Here is a 20,225-nt window from a genome sequence, read left to right on the forward strand (position 1 = left end):
GACGTGCGCGTGACGTGACTACTCGTACTGTACGGAGCTCCATCTCGAGCAGCACGGTAGGAGGACCGCCGGCCGCAGCGTAGCGCCGGGAAACTTACCGCCGGCGCCGCTGGCACAGTTTTTGAAGCAGTCACTCGTATACGCGTACTCCAGTCTCCAGGCCAGGTATCCGCACTCGTACTGAGTGATCTGGTGATGGCAGTAGATTTTACGTGGAGATCGAGATAGAACTGATGATCTGTACTGCACTGACCTACCTGGGCTCGGCTTGAGAGGAAAGAAGTTAGTTGTGAAAAGGTTGCTGAACGAGTATTACCTTTGCTTTGCGTAGAACATGGCTCAACAGAGTCAAGGTATTCAGAAGCTTCTTGCTGCAGAGAAGCAAGCAGCAGAAATAGTGGATGCTGCTCGCAAGCGTAAGTAAAGAATACGACTGTCGATCCGAGAAAATCAGAAATACTCAATCAAATTCTTCCACTGGCTGTCGTAGGTAAGACTCGTCGCTTGAAGCAGGCGAAAGAGGAGGCAGCCCAGGACATTGAAAACTATCGTCAGGAGCGCGAGAAGAACTTCAGAGACCAGCATGCCAAGGTATGCAGCCGATCGCTTGACAGAAACCTGCACTCCACATGCGTATGGCTGAAAATTCCGAAATAGCGAAAATTAATTTCACTGAGATATTCGTAGGTAGGCCGGTGTTGGGATGAACACGGCATCAATGCACACACACGTTGACACCCAATTCCTAAACACTGAGCCACACATCCGTGCCGTAAGTACATATCTGAATTTCACTGAGGTATGTAGCTAGGCTGGTGTTGGGATGAGCAGCACCAATGCAAGTACAGTACAATGCAAAAATACCATATTTCTTAGTATTGATTGGGACACACATACATGCTACAAGTAGATCAGTTTTGTTTGTTTTTCTGTGAAAACATTGAAAGCCAGCTGCCAGGCACACAGTCACCTCATGTCCATATAATGTGCTGCGTGCTTGAATGTTCCTTGTCATCCGAAATGTATTATCCGGTGCATTCGGTATTTCTCTACTGGTAGAGGTAGCTCTATGGGTTTGAGTAGGGCTGTTCAATATGTATTCTGTGGACGTGGTAGCTTTATCCACGCTACAAAGTCAAATGCTGGTAATGGCTTATGGAGTGTGCGTTTTGTAGCTTTTAGATAATGAAATCTTGCAGCCCACTTTTTAGAATAGACAATTAAATTGTGAAGGAACTCCAAAAGTACAGTACTGCTCAATGAAATCCGATCAAGTCATTTAAGTAGGTGTCAGGCGTTGCGCAACCCTAGACCTGCGAACACTGGAGGCGCATACTTGACTCACACGACCGGATCTCATTGAGCAGCACTGTAGTATGGAAGCAGGAGCGTGTTTGACCTTTCAGGGGGGGGGGGGGGGGGGGGGGGACATTCTCGTTGCGACATCGCGTCCTAACTGAGCATCCCTAAGTTTTAACACTGCACAAGTTAGCTTGATTTGTCACCACTGTCAGTGGTCCGATACAGTGCAGCAATACGATGAATCTTTGTCTTTTTGCAACTACGTGAAGTGCCCTTTACTGTGTTCTTTTTCTTCTTTTCCAGAACCAGGGCTCTGGCGACTCTTTCGCACAGCAGGTTGACCAAACCACAAGGCAGCAGCTGTCGACCGTCACCCAGCAAGTTGGCTTGAATAAGGACGCTGTGATGGCACGACTACTTGACCTTATCACCGATGTGCAACCCACAGTGCACCAGAACTTGCAGACATAGGCGTCACCGTTTTGTCATTCTTTTTTTAAATAGGAAAACATTTTACTTCTCAACTGATACTTTCTGTCATGAAACGTACGCTATTCGGTGAATAAATTATGCTTATATGATCAAATGTTACGAGTACTGTTACGGAGGACATGCCTGACCCGGACTGTGAGGTGTACATTATTTTCACTCTCAAAGTGCTTGCCCTGTCATTCATGCAGGTCACTGCACTCGCAGCAATTGATGACACCTACTGTTGCTTTATTCTCTATTATAGTTATTGCGTTGGGAAACAGCTGCGGGTGGTGCGTCTTGCCAAGCTGAGACAAACCAATGTGCCTGATTCTGATGGGAATGCTTCTTACAATGGGCCAAAGGAGTACCATGCTTTTTCCAGTTATACGTCGACCTGTTATGTCCTAAAAACAGAACTGAAAAGGGGGTAGTCGACTTACAACCGGGATTACACCGCTATTGTCGATCATGGCCCATCATCATGATCATTAAGCATGGTATTTATCATGATATTGAACCGAAAAAAATCAAGGCCCCAACCGGAGTCGACTTATAACTGGTAAAATGCGCGAGTCCTGTTTCCCGTACGAAAAACAAGTATAAATCACTTAGGCTTTACCCGATCTTTTGTTTGAGGATTCGATCAGCTTGTGCAGTGCTCTCACTGCAGGGCATCGGCTTTTATCTTGCAGGCAGACCTGTCCCCCGCGAATTCCGCGGCAATATCAAAAATTCCGTGCAGAATTCTGCAGCTGAAAACAGTAAATTCTGCGCTACTTCTGCAAATCCTTCTTTATCCTGCGGCAATTCTGCAAGGATAATGAGCATAAAAACAGAAAGAATTTCCGCAACCCCACGGAAGTTTGTTGTCCCTATAAATTCTGACCAAAAATTATGCGAAATCCTGGTCGAAAAAATAAAAGGTCTAAAATACACTGCAAGTTGATTTTGAAAGTCACAAGCAGGTTGGTTTGGCTGTGAAAATACATTGAAAGTCTCCAGAAAAAGCAGTTTTTCTCTCTTTTCGGCAATATTCCGCGGGATTTTCTGAATTCTGCGGACACAACTGGATTCTGCGGAAATTCTGCAATCCGCGGGACAGAGGCAAACAAAGTCCCAGGGCAGCTAATGTCAATGCATGCTGCTTCAAAGCACATGTACATTATGTATGACCCTTCACTCAAGAAAGACAAAAGGTTGACAGGGATGGGAGAGAATCCTCCTACAGTTTACAGGTAATATCAGAATTGCAAGTGAGAAAAATACATGTGCGGAACAGACCCGACACAGCCTAGCCTAGCCCTAGGTCCTGTGCTGGGAAAATGTGTTTCATGGCGTGTGACTGTGTAACACACTGGAACAGAGAAAATAAAACATAGCGATATTATGACTTTCACCATGAACGGCATAATGTATCAAGGAGTATTGCAGGCATGGCGCTAATTTCATGTTGACAGTGTCTGCACAGCAGCCTGACGGAAAAGAATTGATTTGTTTCGAGTATCGACATTGTGCACTGACAACCTAGGAGCATTGTGTACTGACTACTTATAGGAGTAGTACAGTGTCTTGTCTGCACAGCAGTCTCATATATACAGAAGCAACCCAGTAAAAGAAAGTATGGGGAACTGGTCACTCTCTGGCTAATACAAAGAGAACACAGGGGTTGCACAAAGGGAAGCTGACTAGACAAGACCAAGGAGGAAGAAACATAAGAAAGGGACGAAGAAAACCTAGTTGATGCAAGAGTGGGATCTCAAAATTTGAACTCCTTGTACTTTTTAGCTCCTTTTGACGAGTCGACTGGTTTCTTACGTTTCACTTGTTGCGGCTAAGCAAAACGAAACACACACACACACACACAAACTAGCATTACAGGACTTTGTATACTTCGAACTAGACTCTGCAGCCCTATCCATCGCGTCCTATAGGCAACTGTGCTCGCCGAGAACAGAACAAGATGATACTGTTGAGGACATTGAAATCCGGTCAGAAGTCAAGCGGCCATGGGGCGTTGGCCTTGCAGCCGTGAGTACGCATGATATTATGGTGTACACATTCATAAAACTCGTGCTGCACACGGCTGGTCCATTTTGCAGTGCATGTGAGCTACAGTGCGTGTGCGTACTAAGGGCGGCGGCCCAGGTCATTCCACAGGATTTCAATGACACACTGCAGCCATGAATACAGGGCAGCTTGCTAATGATATTCTGTTCCTGAATGATGACAATGATAACGTTATCACTAATTTATGTATACTGCCGGTGTTTTTGAAAGTACACACTCACACCATTGAGCCGTATCATTCAACACCCCCCTGAGAAAAGATTCTTGAATATTTTCTCAGAGGGGGGTTAAATTATAACGCTACATGTAAAAATACAGCACCATACATGTATGTGTTCCCGCAACGGAACCATGTTGCAAATGACCGGTGCTCCTGCACATCAAACACTTACTTTGTTCTGTGAGTCATCCACGGTGTTAGGCTGAAAAGACACACAAGCACATGCACATACACAATCAAGTAAGACATACAGTAGAACTGGATTGACACAGGGTCAGAATGCTCAAACGACAGTGCTGGCTAGTGAATTTACCGTCATGAATAAATACTGTCGGGTTGCACACAGCCCTATCACTAGGCTGTGCAGTCCACTGCGTGCAGCAATGTGGTACTGCAGAGCCTTACCACGCACGACATCCAGTGGCTATAACAACACTTCCTCTACTCCGAAGTAGTTCCATGCAACAACGCAATCAACGTGTGTGCGTGTGAGCCTGGAAGGAGGGTAAGGGAGCGAATGTGACATCGTTGTGAAGGGCCTACCAGTTACCACGCTGCAGAAATTCTTCAAAAAATCTGCAGTGCAATCTAGAATGGCAATATTCTCAGAATGCGTGGAACACAACAAGCACTTTAAAATTAACTCACCCCAATTTCATACACATGCTGCGAACCCATCATAGAACCGCCAACATTGGCACCCTTCTCGGGCAAGACCTCGTAAAGTGATGGAGTCTCCTCGCCTTCTAGAACCTCCTCTGTTGGCTCCACAGCGGTCTGCTTACGCAGTTCGATCAGCTCCGGTGTCTCCAAGCCAGCAGGGATTGATGTAAGACCACTTGGAGTAGCAAGGCTGAAAGACAATAGTAAGACGGAACAAACACAGAATAAGAGGAAGAACAAAAAGGTTACGAGTTATGACTAACGGTCCACCAAAAACGTAACCAGATATTATACAGTCAGATAGTGCGACAACAAGGCACAAATTGATAGGGGTACCGAGACATTTAGCGACCTGACACCTGGCTCCAACCTCTACCTACAAAGTACAAAGCAACAACCTAAAAAAAGAGGATATTTTTAAAGTAACAACTGTATGGGTTCAGCAAACACTAAGCTGCATACTGTAAGACATGTTATTATAACGAGTCGCAAATTTAACCATTGTCCAAAATTCATAGGCTAACGAGAAGATACCGGCCGGCACTTTAACGGTCTTGCAGTCTTGAGGCATATCCGCACATAACACATATGAGACCTTACAGCCTCAACAGAACTTATTATAACGAAGAAACGTAACTCGTTAAAACGTTAGATTTACTTCCTTGTTATATTATTTACATGTCTTACAGTAGTAGTATTGTCAAGCTGGAATCATCAGCTGGCACTATACTACTGATCACACGTAAGTACCGTACTCGCGCGATTAGTGCCCCTGGGGCACTCTTTTTTCAATGTCCATCACAGATGGGGCAGTATTCAAGAGAGGGCACTATTCAAGAGAGGGCACTATTTTTTCATTGCTGGTACATTCGCGTCATCCAGCATAAAACAAAGAAAAACAGAGCCTAAAGTGTACTGTAAACGCTCACGACTCCACAGAAACGGGAACAAGACCTGCGATTTTGTTCCTGAAAACACCAGTGCAAAGCAATGGCCAAGAACATTAGCAATAGAACACCAAACTTGCACATGGGCTTGGTTACAAGACCGGAGGTGTGGGGGGGGGGGGGGCACTATTCAAGAGAGGGCTTTATTTTTCACTGGCTCTAGGAGACTAGGGCACTATTCGAGAGAGGGCTCTAATCACGCAAGTACGGTATTCATGATTTTAACCACCAGCATGGCTACGTATTAGGGGTGAAACGGTTCCATGTTTTTCATGTTCGGGTACCCGAATGCCAGCATAGTTTCCCACGGTTCGGGTATCGGTTCCATGCACTCTTTTCTCCAGACCGACCAAATGCGTTCGTGACAATTATTTTCAAATAGAAACCATTTTTACGAGCAAGAACGAGACATCGGAGAGTCCATGTGCGAAGGCGGTACGCTCGTAGTGACCAGGATCGATAGGAGAACCCTTTGGAAGGGTGGTGATCATAAGGTAAGACATTTAAAAATCTTGAGTAGACTTGGCGTGTACATGTATTCGTACAAGAACGAGATTTTTCGAGTTTCGGTTCGAAATTTGACGTAACGGGTACCCGACTCTTTTCAGCTGGCGGTTCCAAAACCGGTTCCTTACCCCAACCGTTTCACCCCTACTACGTATCCTCACCCTTCCAGTGGTGTGACAAGACCTGCGTCGTCCGGTCCCTCATCGTCATCTTCATCACTTGATTCCTCCTGAGAAGGACACCGACACAGAATGACCAGAACCATAAACGTTATACTTAGCACTTCGAAGCACATCTACTGGATGTACACACAATGCATACTCTAGCTCATAACATGGCTAGGGTACTTTGTGTCACAATATACATGCTTTATCTTAGTAACTATCTATGATCATGGCTACAAGTCAAAATGGGCTATATCGCTGGTCAACATGCTATTAGCCATCCTCTGTGTCTTTTTGTTGTTGTTTTTTTCTAGTCACTTTTTGGCGTTGCAGAGTGTTTCTTCTCTCCCTCTCTCAACAGTAGCAAGACACAACACAGAAAAATCAAACACAAATAGAAAGCAGAGTGTTTCGCTAGGCTGGACAACGCTTGCAAGCACTCACCTCTGAAGACGATTCTACCTCTGATTCGGACTCCAGCTCTCCCCACGTACTCATGTCTATGTTCTCATCGCCACCGTATTGCTAATGTAGAAGCAAATAAACACACACACACACACACACACACACACACACACACACACACACACACACACACACACACACACACATGTACACAAACATGTACAAAAACAATATTTATATACATGTGGCACACTCATTATAACACATCCTCACCGTGCTAGAATCTCATCAGCAACATGGAGGTAGTATGTACAACACCTGGACACATACTGCACACTAGATCAAATCCCCATGACGATTAAAACGTACCATGGGACACCATGGGCTAAATTATAAAGCGCTATTCTAGAGGACTTCGCAGAATGCTACACTTCGAAGAACCTGTCATTTGACCGCGGACATGCAGCACATCAGCTAAAAAGTACAGATTCCCACGGCCCTTGAAGGTAGAGTATACACAAAGGCTAGCTGCCCCCATGCCCTGTAGATCCAAGTGGTAGATGAGGATCTCACAAGGGAGTCAAAGGAGAGTGGGTGCGCCCTTCAGCCAAGTGAGCACAGAAAGCATCCTGCCAAATGGCATGGCTGGACACTCCGCACAGCAAGTACTGCCGTATTCCCGATGCCGAAAGGCGGGCTCACCACCCCGGTATGGCAACTTCCCCGTGTCTAAGTTACCCCAAGGCGAAGTCAATACTGTAGTAGTCATAGTGGCTGAAGTTTTAAAACAAATCTTCACAAACGGACGGTCCTAACACTTAAAATCCTGCCAAATGGCGTCATCACCATTCCGAACAATCTTACCAATATTGATGATGCCGCTGTTCCAAACACATCGCCATATAGAGGCTTGCCATCCTCATCTACTGGAGGTTTACCCCAACCACCAGCATGATAGCCAAACGAACAGCTCTACAGAAAAAGAGATCAAGAGTAGGAACAGCAGCAGCAGAAGCGGTGGCAGCAGCGGCAACACCAGCAGTGATGAGCTAACCTCACTCAGACTACTCGAAGCATCATTCAGTATCAATACCAAACACATACAATACCAGTATGTGCATGGACCACCAAGCATTAGGCTGTTCACTATCAGCACAGCATTGCGTGCATACAAGAGCACACAACCATGACACTCTACACTTCAGTGCAGACTGCAATCCATTTCTTGCAGAGTACAGTGGTGCACTGCCAATACCTCAGGAATAGGAGCATTCAGGCCGGGTATCTTCAAGTTTGGGTAGGTAGGCGGTGGGCCATAGCGCTGCATGGCAATCAACCAAGGCGGTGGCACCATTTGTTTACCCTGTAGGCCAGACAACATCAGAGAACAAACACAACCAGTGAGGACAATTCATAGCTGCACCTCTGCACAATACTGTACACAACTGTTTGCTTTCAAAGGTGCAACAGGGTAGGGTCATTGGTGTTCTGCTTGTTCTACATGACTCATGGCAATGCAGTCCCCACATGCAGCAACTATCCGTAATAGGTACAGTACCAGTAGATAGAATCTACAGTGCTCATTGTGCAGAGGTGGAGGGCCCTCACACAGAAGGCAGACCAGGATTGCCCTAACTCTGGACAAACACAAAACTCAGAGCACACTGTTCCGTTTTCATTGGGTGCACAGTTGTGTGTGTGTGTGTGTGTGTGTGTGTATTCCGTACATAGATATACATTGTGCTTGGTTGGGGAGGTGGGGAAGGCATTGTAAGCTGACACAATTCTCACTTACAGCACCAACTGGCATTCCAAGAGCTGTCCTCATGTCGTCAGAAATATCACCAGGTTTAAGATCCTTCATTTTAGTCTCAAATTCCTTGCCCTAGTAAAGCAAGTCAAAAAGGAGATGAGAGAGAGAGAGAGAGAGAGGGGGGAGAGGGAGGAGAGAGAGAGAGAGAGAGAGAGAGAGAGAGAGAGAGAGAGAGGAGAGAGTGAGAAAGAGAGATGGAGATTTAAGATATACAGAAGACGTCACTGCACATTTTCCAAAAGCCATAACTTTCTAAGGTGCACAACAAAACAATGAGTTACCGCCATTTGGCCCAATACAGGATAGACAAAAACTACTGGGAAATTCTTACCAGCCAAAAGGCAAGGAGGCGGGTGTTGACGTCTGCAAGCGTTGTACAGTCTCACCGAGTCTAAACAAGCACCTTACTATGCCGACTGGACGATCCAAAAAAGGAATGGCATGCATCGAAAATGGAGGAGAGTTTGGGGGGGGGGGGGAGGAGGAGGAGGAGGAGGAGAGAGGGAGAGAAAGATTGCTTACCTCATAGTAAAGATCCCCATGCATTGTGAGCCTCGGCTTCTTCTGCCACCTGAGCAAAGAGAAACAAAAAAGCATTGAAACTATCTATAAACACTGGGTTCTGTGCTGCAGCTGGAAGTGAGAGAGACAGAGAATGAACCACAACAACAACAACAAATCTGCAATATCAAAAAGCAAAAGAAGCAAGCTACATATTCACTGCGGACATACCTAAAGAAAGCGTCGTGCAGCTTCTGGTAATCAATGTCAATCTTTCCCAGCTTTGGTCGGACTCGCTGTCTTGTTTTCGCCTTCAAACTCTTTTGATCATCCTGCAGCAGATGACAAGTGCACGTGGTAGAAACACACAGAGGAGAGCAGATCACCAAAGAGCAATCAGTCATCACAAGCAGCACAGCCGATTCAACACCCAGCCTTTTTCTGAGCTCAAATCCACTATCTTAGGCTGCGTTTACACGACAACGCTGGGGGCGAAAACGCAACGAAATCCTTTCGGATCCATGGTTCATTTACACGGTACGCGGAGCAAAACGTAAAAGTTGTACACCAAAACGGAAGAAAACCAAAACGCTGGCCAAGGTGGAAGAATTTGAAAACGGAAATGTTCTGCCGGATAAATTTGGGTGTGTAAACAGTCGAAACGGTGTGCTGGCCTCGTTTTCCGTCACGTTTGTTTCGTTTTCGGCCGTTTACACGGATCCGACAATCCAAAAAATTGTTTTTACAATTTTCGTCATGTGACGTGTGTTGTCGTGTGCCTGTTTTCAACCATTACTTGAGTGTGATTGGTGCTTCCACGGCAACACTTGGCACATGACGAACTTTGGCGGATCCTTTGCTCTCGTGTAGACGCTTGAAAACGGTACAAACGGAGACCACCTCGGATCGGCTTTGATCGTGTAAACGTACGAAAACGAAAAAAGAGATGCGGGACTGAAAACGGAAAACTGGCCGTGCGTTGTCGTGTAAACGCAGCCTTAGGCTTGATACCACCTACAAACAGTGCTACTACATGTACATACACATAGTTGTACTTGCCCTGGGATCTAAACTCGATGGACAAATCATCCGAGCAAACTATCCAACACCTGCAACATCACCAGAGAAGCTGAAACTCAATAAAATCTTGCTTGATTCTTCCACTACCCGTCGGTGGTCCACAGAGACACACTTTACCGCTCAGAGCAGACTCTGCCAGCATGCTTTCGACCATTCCAAAGTCAGCACATCCAGCTAAGCATAACTTTCGCTAACCCGCCATGCCTATTTTAGCCATGTCACTACAGAACAAGAAAGTCCTACCTTTTCCTGAACGGCAGCTCTCATTTCCATGATGCCAGTGTTCTGCACAGGAGTGACAACACAAAACACAAACAAACACATGCACACAGCAAGTTCCAGTGTAAGGACTGATAGCCTAGAATGTCTAAACAATCCGACAAGCCAACAGACTGAACGGACACAAGTACTGGACACAACGTTATCGAACAGAGCAATGACTAGTGCTTACTTAGTCAACCAAGAGATTGCTCATGCCAATAGAAACTACTGGCTCAAAAACAGTGTTGCAATAGAGAAGAGATACAGCCGTGAGTAAAGCAAGAAAGAAAAGTACTCCACAATGGGAAGCAAAGCGACAGAACGTTCCGCCTAGACAACACCGCACGACAAGCAAATTAAACTACACACCTTAATGAAATCTGGCAGGTCGAAAGGAGGCTTCTCGATACCTCGTTTACCCTGGAGATACTTTCTCTTGAAGCACCAATGCCTCGGCACAGGAACAGTGTTTCGATAACCTTTGAGATGAACAAGCAGCTGAGGTTCCCTTGAAGTGACATCATGCATTTCCACCACATCGGGCCGCTCTACAAGCTGTGTGTACACACGCACGCACACAGATGCACACGAGCACACCCACGAGCATACACACACGAGCACACCCACGAGCACACACACACACACACACACACACACACACACACACACACACACACACACAAGCACACGAGCACACACACACACACAGAGAAGGAAAACAAAGCCATCAGTGTACCGCTGATCAGAAGGAAGAGGTGCAGAGAATCCAAGAATCACATTCAACAAAAGAGTCTGCTTCAGGCAATGCCCTGCGCTCAGTGTATCGAACACAATTTCAGCACCTGTACCTTCTCCTTTGTTCTACGCTAGTGTAATCATGTACGTGTACCCTAGCCACATACATGTGCCCTACAACAGACACACTGGACACATGCATTGCTAGTAATTTGCTACGTACATACTTCGAAGTACCCATACCTGTTTCAGTTGGGCTACCGAAAGGCGAGACTGCTTGCGGAGCTGCTTCTTGGACAGTTTCGGCTTACCGTCGTCATCTTCATCCCGAGCCTGGCAACAAGAAGAAAGAGAAACGGGAACAATGAAGAGATCCTCTAGAAACTGTATACCTCACGAAAATAACTATCCTATCTGAATCAGCCAAAGCATAAACATGTCCGCCATGCAACCGTGCTCAGAGAGAATATCCAGGTACTACACAGGTGTACACTGTATTTTTATTAGCAAGTTTGGACATGCAGTTTGCCGTCTGGCAAGAGTACATGTCGAGGTGGCGCGAAGAGTTAAGTCACGGTGAACAAACCTCATCTTCGTCTTCCTCATCCATTTCTGGTGGTGGCGGAATAGCAGCACCAGATTTAGAGCCTGCTTGCTGTACACAAACATACAAACAATGCAAATAAGCATGTGATCATACTGGTTAATCCATCAAGAGAAAGATCATCTACAAGCATACTACGACCAGCTTGTGTCAGTATGGAAGCTGCTCCTAGATGTCAGTCCACTTGTCTGCTGTGATTTTCGGAACGACAATCAAAGAACAATGTGTATGAACAGCACAGCACAGCACAGCACAGCACACCCCCCCCAACCCACACACACGCATACACCCCCTCACCCCTACACACATACACAGACATGGGCACACAGTACAGAAGCAAAACTGGCCTACCATACCGTATTTCCGCGCATATAAAGCCATGGCGTTATATCTGAATATAAGGCCACCCTCACTTATAAAGCCATGGCGTTATAAGTGAACAAAATTCAATGTGGAGAAAGTTGCATCCGGCGTTAAAGGGGAAGTATACCCTAAAATCAAATTTTCACCAGTTGTAGTCTTCGGGGTGCTGAGTCGAATGGTCTTGGTCCGAGGAAGCTGAGACGCTCCCTTCCTACTTGAATCCCAATCGAACTCGCGCACTTCCACCGAAACTGGGTGACTGCGCCCTACTAGATGGGGATTTGTATGCAAAATGTCACTAAAAGCGCCATTTCGTTCTTATTAAAGCACGGATGACCGCGATTGGCCCATATGTTGTAGTCTTTTGGACGCTGAGTCGACTGGTTTTGGTCCGAAAAGGCTGCGATGCAGCGTTCCTCCTTTATTCCCAATCGAACATGGTTGAACAAGCGGTCACGTGCTCCTGCGTACACCAGTCACCTGGTCACCGTGCCTGCAGGGTACAACTTACTAGCCTGTTTGACCTTTTTTGGGTGCAGTCCTGTCACTCGAGTTGAACTCGAGTTGAACCTTGGTGTGAAAGTTGTCGCCTGCTGGCGCGGTGACCAGGTGATTTGGGCACCCAGGAGCACGTGACCGCTTGTTCAACCATGTTCGATTGGGAATAAAGGAGGAACGCTGCATCGCAGCCTTTTCGGACCAAAACCAGTCGACTCAGCGTCCAAAAGACTACAACATATGGGTCAATCGCGGTCATCCGTGCTTTTATAAGAACGAAATGGCGCTTTTAGTGACATTTTGCATACAAATCCCCATCTCGTGGGGCGCAGTCACCCAGTTTCGGTGGAAGTGCGCGAGTTCGATTGGGATTCAAGTAGGAAGGGAGCGTCGCAGCTTCCTCGGACCAAGACCATTCGACTCAGCACCCAGAAGACTACAACTGGTGAAAATTTGATTTTAGGGTATACTTCCCCTTTAAAGGTGAATTCAATTCTTTCAGTGAACCTACAGTAGCGGTGATTCTCTCTACATGTACCCATCCCCACTGTCACATGCCATACCGCCACCGCACCTTCACACAAGTTTTTATGCCACCTTGTACACAATAGGTTCACAATTTGAAATTTTCAGGGAAAATTGAAAGTACATGGATGCTCGACATGAACGTGCAACGGCACCGTACGAGTACTCGAAGTTCATACTCTGCCGATTTTTTTGCATGTAAGCGTCTCTCACTTTTAGCGCCATGGCGTTAAAACCGAGGCTATTTTCTCCAAAAATTTGGTCCAAAACGGCGATGTTTCACCTATAACGCCATGGCTTTATATGCGCGGAAATACGGTACATAGCACACAATGGCCGTAGCAATACAATGTGGCAAAAGCAACAATCATGGGCAAATGGGCAATGTGAGTTCTCACCAGCTTCTCTTCAGCTTTCTCCTCCTCTTCCTTCACTTCTTCGACTAGCTGCACAAGCCATCCACAACAACGACGATGATGACGATGACAGCAACACCACGAACAAGAACAAGAACAGCAGCAACAACACGAAAAAACGTGAAAATTCGTTCATGAAAAGTTCGAAAACTGCACTGTTGCTCCAAGCCGCAGAAACAGGAACACTTGATTGGATCTATCCCCCCCCCGGTATTTTAGGCAATCGACTCCGTTCGAAATGCATAAAATAGTGACTTGCATGGCCGCAAAGTTGGCCACAAGGCAAAATACTTGCCTATAGTAACACCTTTCAAAGCCCATGCAGGAACACAATGTACAATGTACAGTAGTTAGACATCAATCAAGCGAACAGCAACACTAACTTACAGCAACACTGTCAGACATCAATCAAGCAAACAGCAACACTGTCAGACATCAATCAAATGAACAACTACACTAACTTACAGCAACACTGTTCAAGAGCACTTGCAACAAACGCAAGCACTCATTACGACAAGGTTGTGCAAGCAAGGTGACAAGCAGAACCTACCTTGAAAGCATCAAATATTCTGGAGAACTCTTGGTAGTGTTTGTCACCCGGTGTCAGCTCTGGCATTTCAGCGACATACCTGGGTTCAGTGCAATGGAGAAAGGGATAATAGTTACTGGCAGTATAGCAGCGGTACTGAAAAGGAAAAAAAGAAGCGCGCCGGCTAACAGCACCTTATTGATACAGCAGGGTATGCAGGTATGTTTTCATTGCTATCAGGTTCGGCCTCATTTCCTCTGTGCTGCGCTGATGAATCCACAAAGGACGAAACAGTTCTGTCTGCAGATTGAGGATAGCATGCGCGGGCAAGCGCATCTTGCTTCCAAATCAAATCCCAAGCACACAATATACACCCAGTGCTGCCAAACCGTCCGATTTTTCGGACAGTGTCCGATTTTTGAAGGCTCTTCTGAAAACCGGTCCGAAAAGGGAAACGTCCGAAAAGCAGCCAAAATGTCGGAGATCATTACTTTCCTATGCAGTCCTGTACTTTCACTTTTCAGCGCAACTGAAGGCACAAATCACTGTACATTTGCTTCTAAAAAGACTAGCGCTTGGCTGTGGAAGTGCAAAGTAACATGCCTGGATCTGGCTGGATGGCATGTACGCTGACAGTCTGTACAGAGTCAGTGTGCGACCACACTCATCATTACAAAACAATTCATGACAACTCCGGGTTACCATGGCAACGAAGCGAATTTTCATGGTGTTTTAGGCGATATTTTGAATTCTGTTAAAAAATTGCCGAGGAGAAAAATTCGCACCATGTGGCCAGCCTTGGCGGTGAAGGGTGTCCGATTTTGGGCGAAAATTATTTGGCAGCACTGTACACCATAGGTCATAGCTGCACCAAGAATATTGAAACCAGCAAAAATGAGACTCGGGAAGGCAGGGTCTGTCTGGGTGGATTTGTACAAGGAAGGATAAACAGCAAAGGACTTGAACTTGAGGGAACTTACTCAATATCAACATTGTCCTCTGCCGTATTGCTAGAATCCATATCTGCTGATTTAGAGTTCTGCATTAGAACAACAGATTACAAGCACCATTGCATTTAAAAAGGAATTAGAACTTTGACTGTGTTGAGAAAGCCTAGAATAATTTTCATCCACAACATCAAAACTACTATTAAACTACCAGTTCTGGCAACTGGTTCAGCAAGTACCAGTTCTGGCAACTGCTCGGAAAGTTTCATAACGAGAAACCTTCACCCCATACGCACCTAACGCTAAACTGACAAACAGGTCTTCCCACACATATGCATGCATACTCACGTGCACACACACACACACACACACACACACACACACACACATACATACACACACACTTGTACTTGTACTTCTTGTACTTGCTCACTGCCAAAACTGGTCACGTGGGTCTCCCCGGGAGAGGGGAGAGAGACTCAAAAGGAATCTTGGAAAGATGACTCAATTGGCCATTGAACCACCCAACGGCCGACACCCCCTGAAATCCCCAAACTAGGGTGGACTTGAAATGATCCCACTTATGGGCTCACCACACCTCAGTAAGTGGGTGAGGACAAGGTGCAGAAAAAGGATTGACGGCATCAGGGTATCCGTCCCGGGATCCAACACACACACACACACACACACGCACCATGTATGCCCGTCGCAAGAGAAGCACGCAAATCTGCCAGAGCTATCGCAGAGCACCCGCTGATTTCCCTTACAGCAACGGCAGCAAAGAGACTTGCACCAGGGAACTGCCCAATACACAAAAACTGGAAAGGTCATGTTGTTTACACTACTGCTTATAGGGTGCAGAGAATGGGATTTTCGGTCTTTGACCACTTGGTGGCGTGTCTGATCTACTCGCCTCCCACCGCTTTAGGAGCTGCATCTGTGCCTTGATCCTTGAGGGTGGTGGCGTTCCTACGGATGCCGAAATCTCGGTCTCTAGCTGAGTCTCACGCGAACCGTGATTTTTTTACAGGGGCTCACACTACTGGCAGACAATGGTGTGAATGCGATCAATGCACGACTGAGAACAGAGAGCCAGTTGTGCTAAATACATGTTCAGATGCATCACAAGAGACCTACACACTCGCAATCACAATGCCCGTGGCGCTTGCCAGACAAGAAACACACCATATGTACAGTACCTGCTGGTTGGCGAAGTTAGGGTGCTTTCTCCGACGCTTCTTTTTCTTCTTCTTTTTCCCATCTTGAACATCTTGAGAAGGAGAGCCCTGCATGAATTACCCACGCGAATGAACAGCAACCAAGATGACAGTCAGGCTGATTTTCTGAAGGGACTAACGGATTACAAAGTACTACACCTCTGCTTTGCTGTATCCCCTAGTTGCATGCCGCGGGGCAATCATCAGACACACTGCCAACAGTGCTAATGCCAAGCATAACCAGGGTCGGATTGAAGGACAAATGGAATGACTCTCAGCCGGAGCATGTGTGTGACTTGGCGTGGTAATACGTGAACAATTCCTGAAGGGGTTGATGAAACTGATGTGATCCTTTAGACCCGGGCTCACCGCTCACAGTTCTCTGAGACCTCACGTATTTCACTGCGAATAGAATTCTGAATGAAGACTATCACATTGCATAGAACATGTACTCCCATTGAACCAGTCAGAATGGCATACATGTACACGTATATGAACAAATAAGGCAGGGATCTGATTATACACTGACCTGTGAATGCTGTGCCTCCTGCACATGCTGTTGCTCGCGTTCTTGCTGCTGCTTGCGTTCTTGCTGCTGCTTGCGCTCTTTCTGCTGTTGCAACTCCTGCAGCTTGTGTTGCTGCTGCAGCTCCTCCTGTTGCTGTAGTGTTTGCTGCCTCTGCAGCTCCTCTTGTCGCTCAAGCTCTTTTTGACGCAGCTCTTGCTGCTCTAACTCTTGCTGTCGCTCAAGCTCTCGTTGCCGCTCTTGCTCTCGCTGCTGCTCAAGCTCCTGTTGCCGTTGAAGCTCTTGTTGTTGCTCAAGCTCTTGCTGTCGCTCAAGTTCTCGTTGTCGCTCAAGCTCTTGCTGTCGCTCAAGCTCTTGCTGTCGCTCAAGCTCTTGCTGTTGCTGAAGCTCTTGCTGTCGCTGGAGCTCTTGCCGTCGCTCAAGCTCTTGCTGTCGCTGGAGCTCTTGCTGCCGCTCACGCTCTTGCTGTCGCTCACGCTCTTGCTGTCGCTCACGCTCTTGCTGTCGCTCAAGCTCTTGCTGTCGCTCAAGCTCTTGCTGCCGTTGTATCTCCTGCTGCCTTTGCACGTCTTGCTGCCGTTGCAACTCCTGAAGCTCTTGTTGTCGTTGCAGCTCCTGTTGTCTTTGTAGCTCTTGTTGTCTCTCAAGCTCTTGTTGTTGCTCCACTTCTTTTTGCTTTCGTATCTCTTCCTGTCTCTGCAGTTCCTGTTGTCTCTGTAATTCCTGCTGTCTTTGCAGTTCCTGTTGCCTCTGCAATTCTTGCTGTTGTTGCAACTCTTGCTGCTGTCTCTGCAGTTCCTGCTGCCTCTGCAGTTCTTGCTGTTGTTGCAACTCTTGCTGTTGTTTCAACTCTTGCTGCTGTCTTTGCAGTTCCCGTTGCCTCTGTAGTTCTTGCTGTTGTTGCAACTCTTGCTGCTGTCTCTGCAGTTCCTGTTGCCTCTGCAGTTCTTGCTGTTGTTGCAACTCTTGCTGCTGTCTCTGCAGTTCCTGTTGCCTCTGCAGGTCTTGCTGTTGTTGCAACTCTTGCTGCTGTCTCTGCAGTTCTTGCTGTTGTTGCAACTCTTGCTGCTGTCTCTGCAGTTCCTGTTGCCTCTGTAGTTCTTGCTGTTGTTGCAACTCTTGCTGCTGTCTCTGCAGTTCCTGTTGTCTCAGTAACTCCTGTTGCCTCTGCATTTCTTGCTGTTGTTGCAGCAGCAGCTGCTGTTGTTGCAGTTGTTGTTGTTGTAGCTCTTGCTGTCTTTGTAAGTCTAGCTGCTGATGTTGCTGCTCCACTCCTTCAGGTACTGAGCTCTGTTTACACACAAAATTAAACCACAAAAAAGAAATTCTCAATCAAGTCGGAACACCACTGCCCAACTGGCCACTACACTTTGCTGCTGTTAGCCACAGAATGTGTTTGTTAACACAAGCTCAATGTCTGAACTTGCTACTGCACTTGATCTAGTACAATAATAATGGGGAGCAGTGACTAAAAAAAACAGTCCGTGCTAATCCAGTACCTTCCAAATACAAACAGTAACTTAGTGATGAATCGTATCCGAGTTTGACAGTAATTCGCTTCCGATATGTCATCACCTGGCTTCTTTTAGAATACGTGTACAGCATGTATACTTCTCAAAGAAAGTTTAAGACGCCTTTTGTTGTTCAATTTCTTTCTACAAAACTATGTACATGAGTCACATGACTGTACTACAAGTATGTTATGACTATCATGCACACTGTATGGGCTCGTAGTAATGGGTACACTGCAGTGCTTACCGGGTGAGCATGACCTTCCTGTGCCTGCTGAAGAGGCCCCTGGCGTTCCTTGACAATCGCCTGCAAGACCGATTACAATGCAACATGAAAAATAACTACCTAGTCTCAATACTCAAATATTCTCTTTGCAGCGCAAACAAATCTGTTCTCCTCCACGCGTGCACATGTGACGAAGAAAAGATTTTTGTTTCGCAGCAAAGGAACATAATACTGTATAAGCAGAAATATTCGTCTGGAATTTAATTTCGTCTTTTTCGTCCAAGGATCTTTTGGACTAAATTAAATGCCGGACGAATGTCGATTTGTCCAGCTTTTCAATACACTGTTATGATCCATGGACGAAATTTACAGCCGGACGAAATTTACAGCCGGACGAAATTTACAGCCGGACGAAATTTACAGCCGGACGAACTCCCTTTCTTTGGAGTTGGACGAAATTATTGACCGACGAAATTTTCTACCTGTACAGTAGTACGAGTGTTGAGAGTGAGTAATGGGTGGGTGAATGCCAAGGGAAATGAATAACTGAAGGAAAATACATTAGTTTGAGGGGAAGGAATTTGTGGCGACTTCCGGAAACGTGCTCAATGTCCAATTGGAAATTGTCGTGACTCGCGACCTAAGTTTCATGCCAGCAATCGTCAGATAAAAGTTATAAAAACCTGGGGAACAACCATTATCTTACTACCTATGTGTGAGGAATAGGGTGGTGAAGATTCGAACAGGTGCCAACCACCCAACGTCATATATCAAGGTGCGGTCGCACAGTCTTCGCAGGTGTGAGAAATGTTTAGCACTGACGCCAGCAATGCCAGTCCTGAACTCCTGACTATGCAGGAAAGCTCGTGGTGCAGCCATGAGACTTGAACCAGGCCAGGGACTTTCGCTACTAACACCAAAAAAAGAAAAGAAAAAGAAGAAAATACTTACAACAGAAAAGTGCTAAAAAAATGTATAAATACTGTCTCTTGGTGATTGCCTTGGCATGCAGCTCAAGTAGTGACATGACAGTGCGAAGTCATTCTATTTTCCACTTGATCTCTGGGAATGTAAGTGTGAACAAAAGCAATTGCGCGCATTACTGTGAACGCATAAGCTAGCGTGGTAAGTTGAATGGCTACAAGAGTGCTTTCTTGTGATGATTATCAGAACAGCAATTCAAAATGAAATTCGTACAGTTTAGTTTCCGTGTTTACTCCATGCAATTTTATCATCTCATTATTTACAGCTTACCCTTCACACCACTCTCACCGTGGTGCTTATTTTCACTGGGGTTTTTATTTTCTATTTTAAATTTTTAATACTAGTACATGTAGTAGTTTTCATTGTGATATTCCAACTGATGATCCAGCTGATGGTCGTCACAAGAAAACGCTCTTGGAACCAATCAACTCGCCTCGCTATGTTGTGAATTCACAGTAATGACTGCTATAATACAGCCATCGTCTCCTCGTGGACTATTTGTGTAAAATTATAGAGAATTACTTTTCGGAGGTCGGAAATATTCGAAATCACTCACATCATAGAGGCGGTCGGCGAGAACTGCCTTGACTCCTTTCTGAGGAAGATGTCGAGTCGATAACTCGATCTTGAGCTCAGTCACCTTGAGGCTGGAGAGCGGACGCCCATCGTCCAAGATCAGTGCGTCCGCCATCGCTCACAAAAAAAACAACACGAAAGACGTTCATTATTTTCGCCTGCGA

The 20,225-nt window shown here is 46.1% G+C and overlaps 2 protein-coding genes across 2 annotated transcripts; one reads left to right on the forward strand and one right to left on the reverse strand.

Moving 5' to 3' along the window:
• Positions 1–233: 233 nt before the first annotated feature.
• Positions 234–2,032, forward strand: LOC135813942 (V-type proton ATPase subunit G-like). The gene is made up of 3 exons (XM_065326987.1): positions 234–416; positions 491–591; positions 1,606–2,032. The coding sequence occupies exons 1-3, from the start codon at positions 335–337 to the stop codon at positions 1,771–1,773; spliced, it is 351 nt and encodes a 116-aa protein (XP_065183059.1). The 5' UTR covers positions 234–334; the 3' UTR covers positions 1,774–2,032.
• Positions 2,033–2,973: 941 nt separating this feature from the next.
• LOC135813941 (splicing factor 3B subunit 2-like) lies at positions 2,974–20,224 on the reverse strand. Its single transcript, XM_065326986.1, has 21 exons — positions 20,042–20,224; positions 18,523–18,582; positions 16,768–18,054; positions 16,221–16,307; positions 15,055–15,113; positions 14,096–14,174; positions 13,528–13,575; positions 11,726–11,794; positions 11,383–11,472; positions 10,774–10,959; positions 10,387–10,428; positions 9,295–9,395; positions 9,085–9,133; positions 8,545–8,634; positions 8,005–8,112; positions 7,614–7,721; positions 6,789–6,869; positions 6,342–6,409; positions 4,712–4,916; positions 4,236–4,265; positions 2,974–3,607 (listed from the first exon to the last, which is right to left on the reverse strand). The coding sequence occupies exons 1-21, from the start codon at positions 20,174–20,176 to the stop codon at positions 3,533–3,535; spliced, it is 3,057 nt and encodes a 1,018-aa protein (XP_065183058.1). The 5' UTR covers positions 20,177–20,224; the 3' UTR covers positions 2,974–3,532.
• Between the last annotated feature and the right edge of the window lies 1 nt (position 20,225).

Source organism: Sycon ciliatum, chromosome 4 (assembly GCF_964019385.1).
Source record: "Sycon ciliatum chromosome 4, ocSycCili1.1, whole genome shotgun sequence".
Lineage (NCBI taxonomy): Eukaryota > Metazoa > Porifera > Calcarea > Leucosolenida > Sycettidae > Sycon > Sycon ciliatum.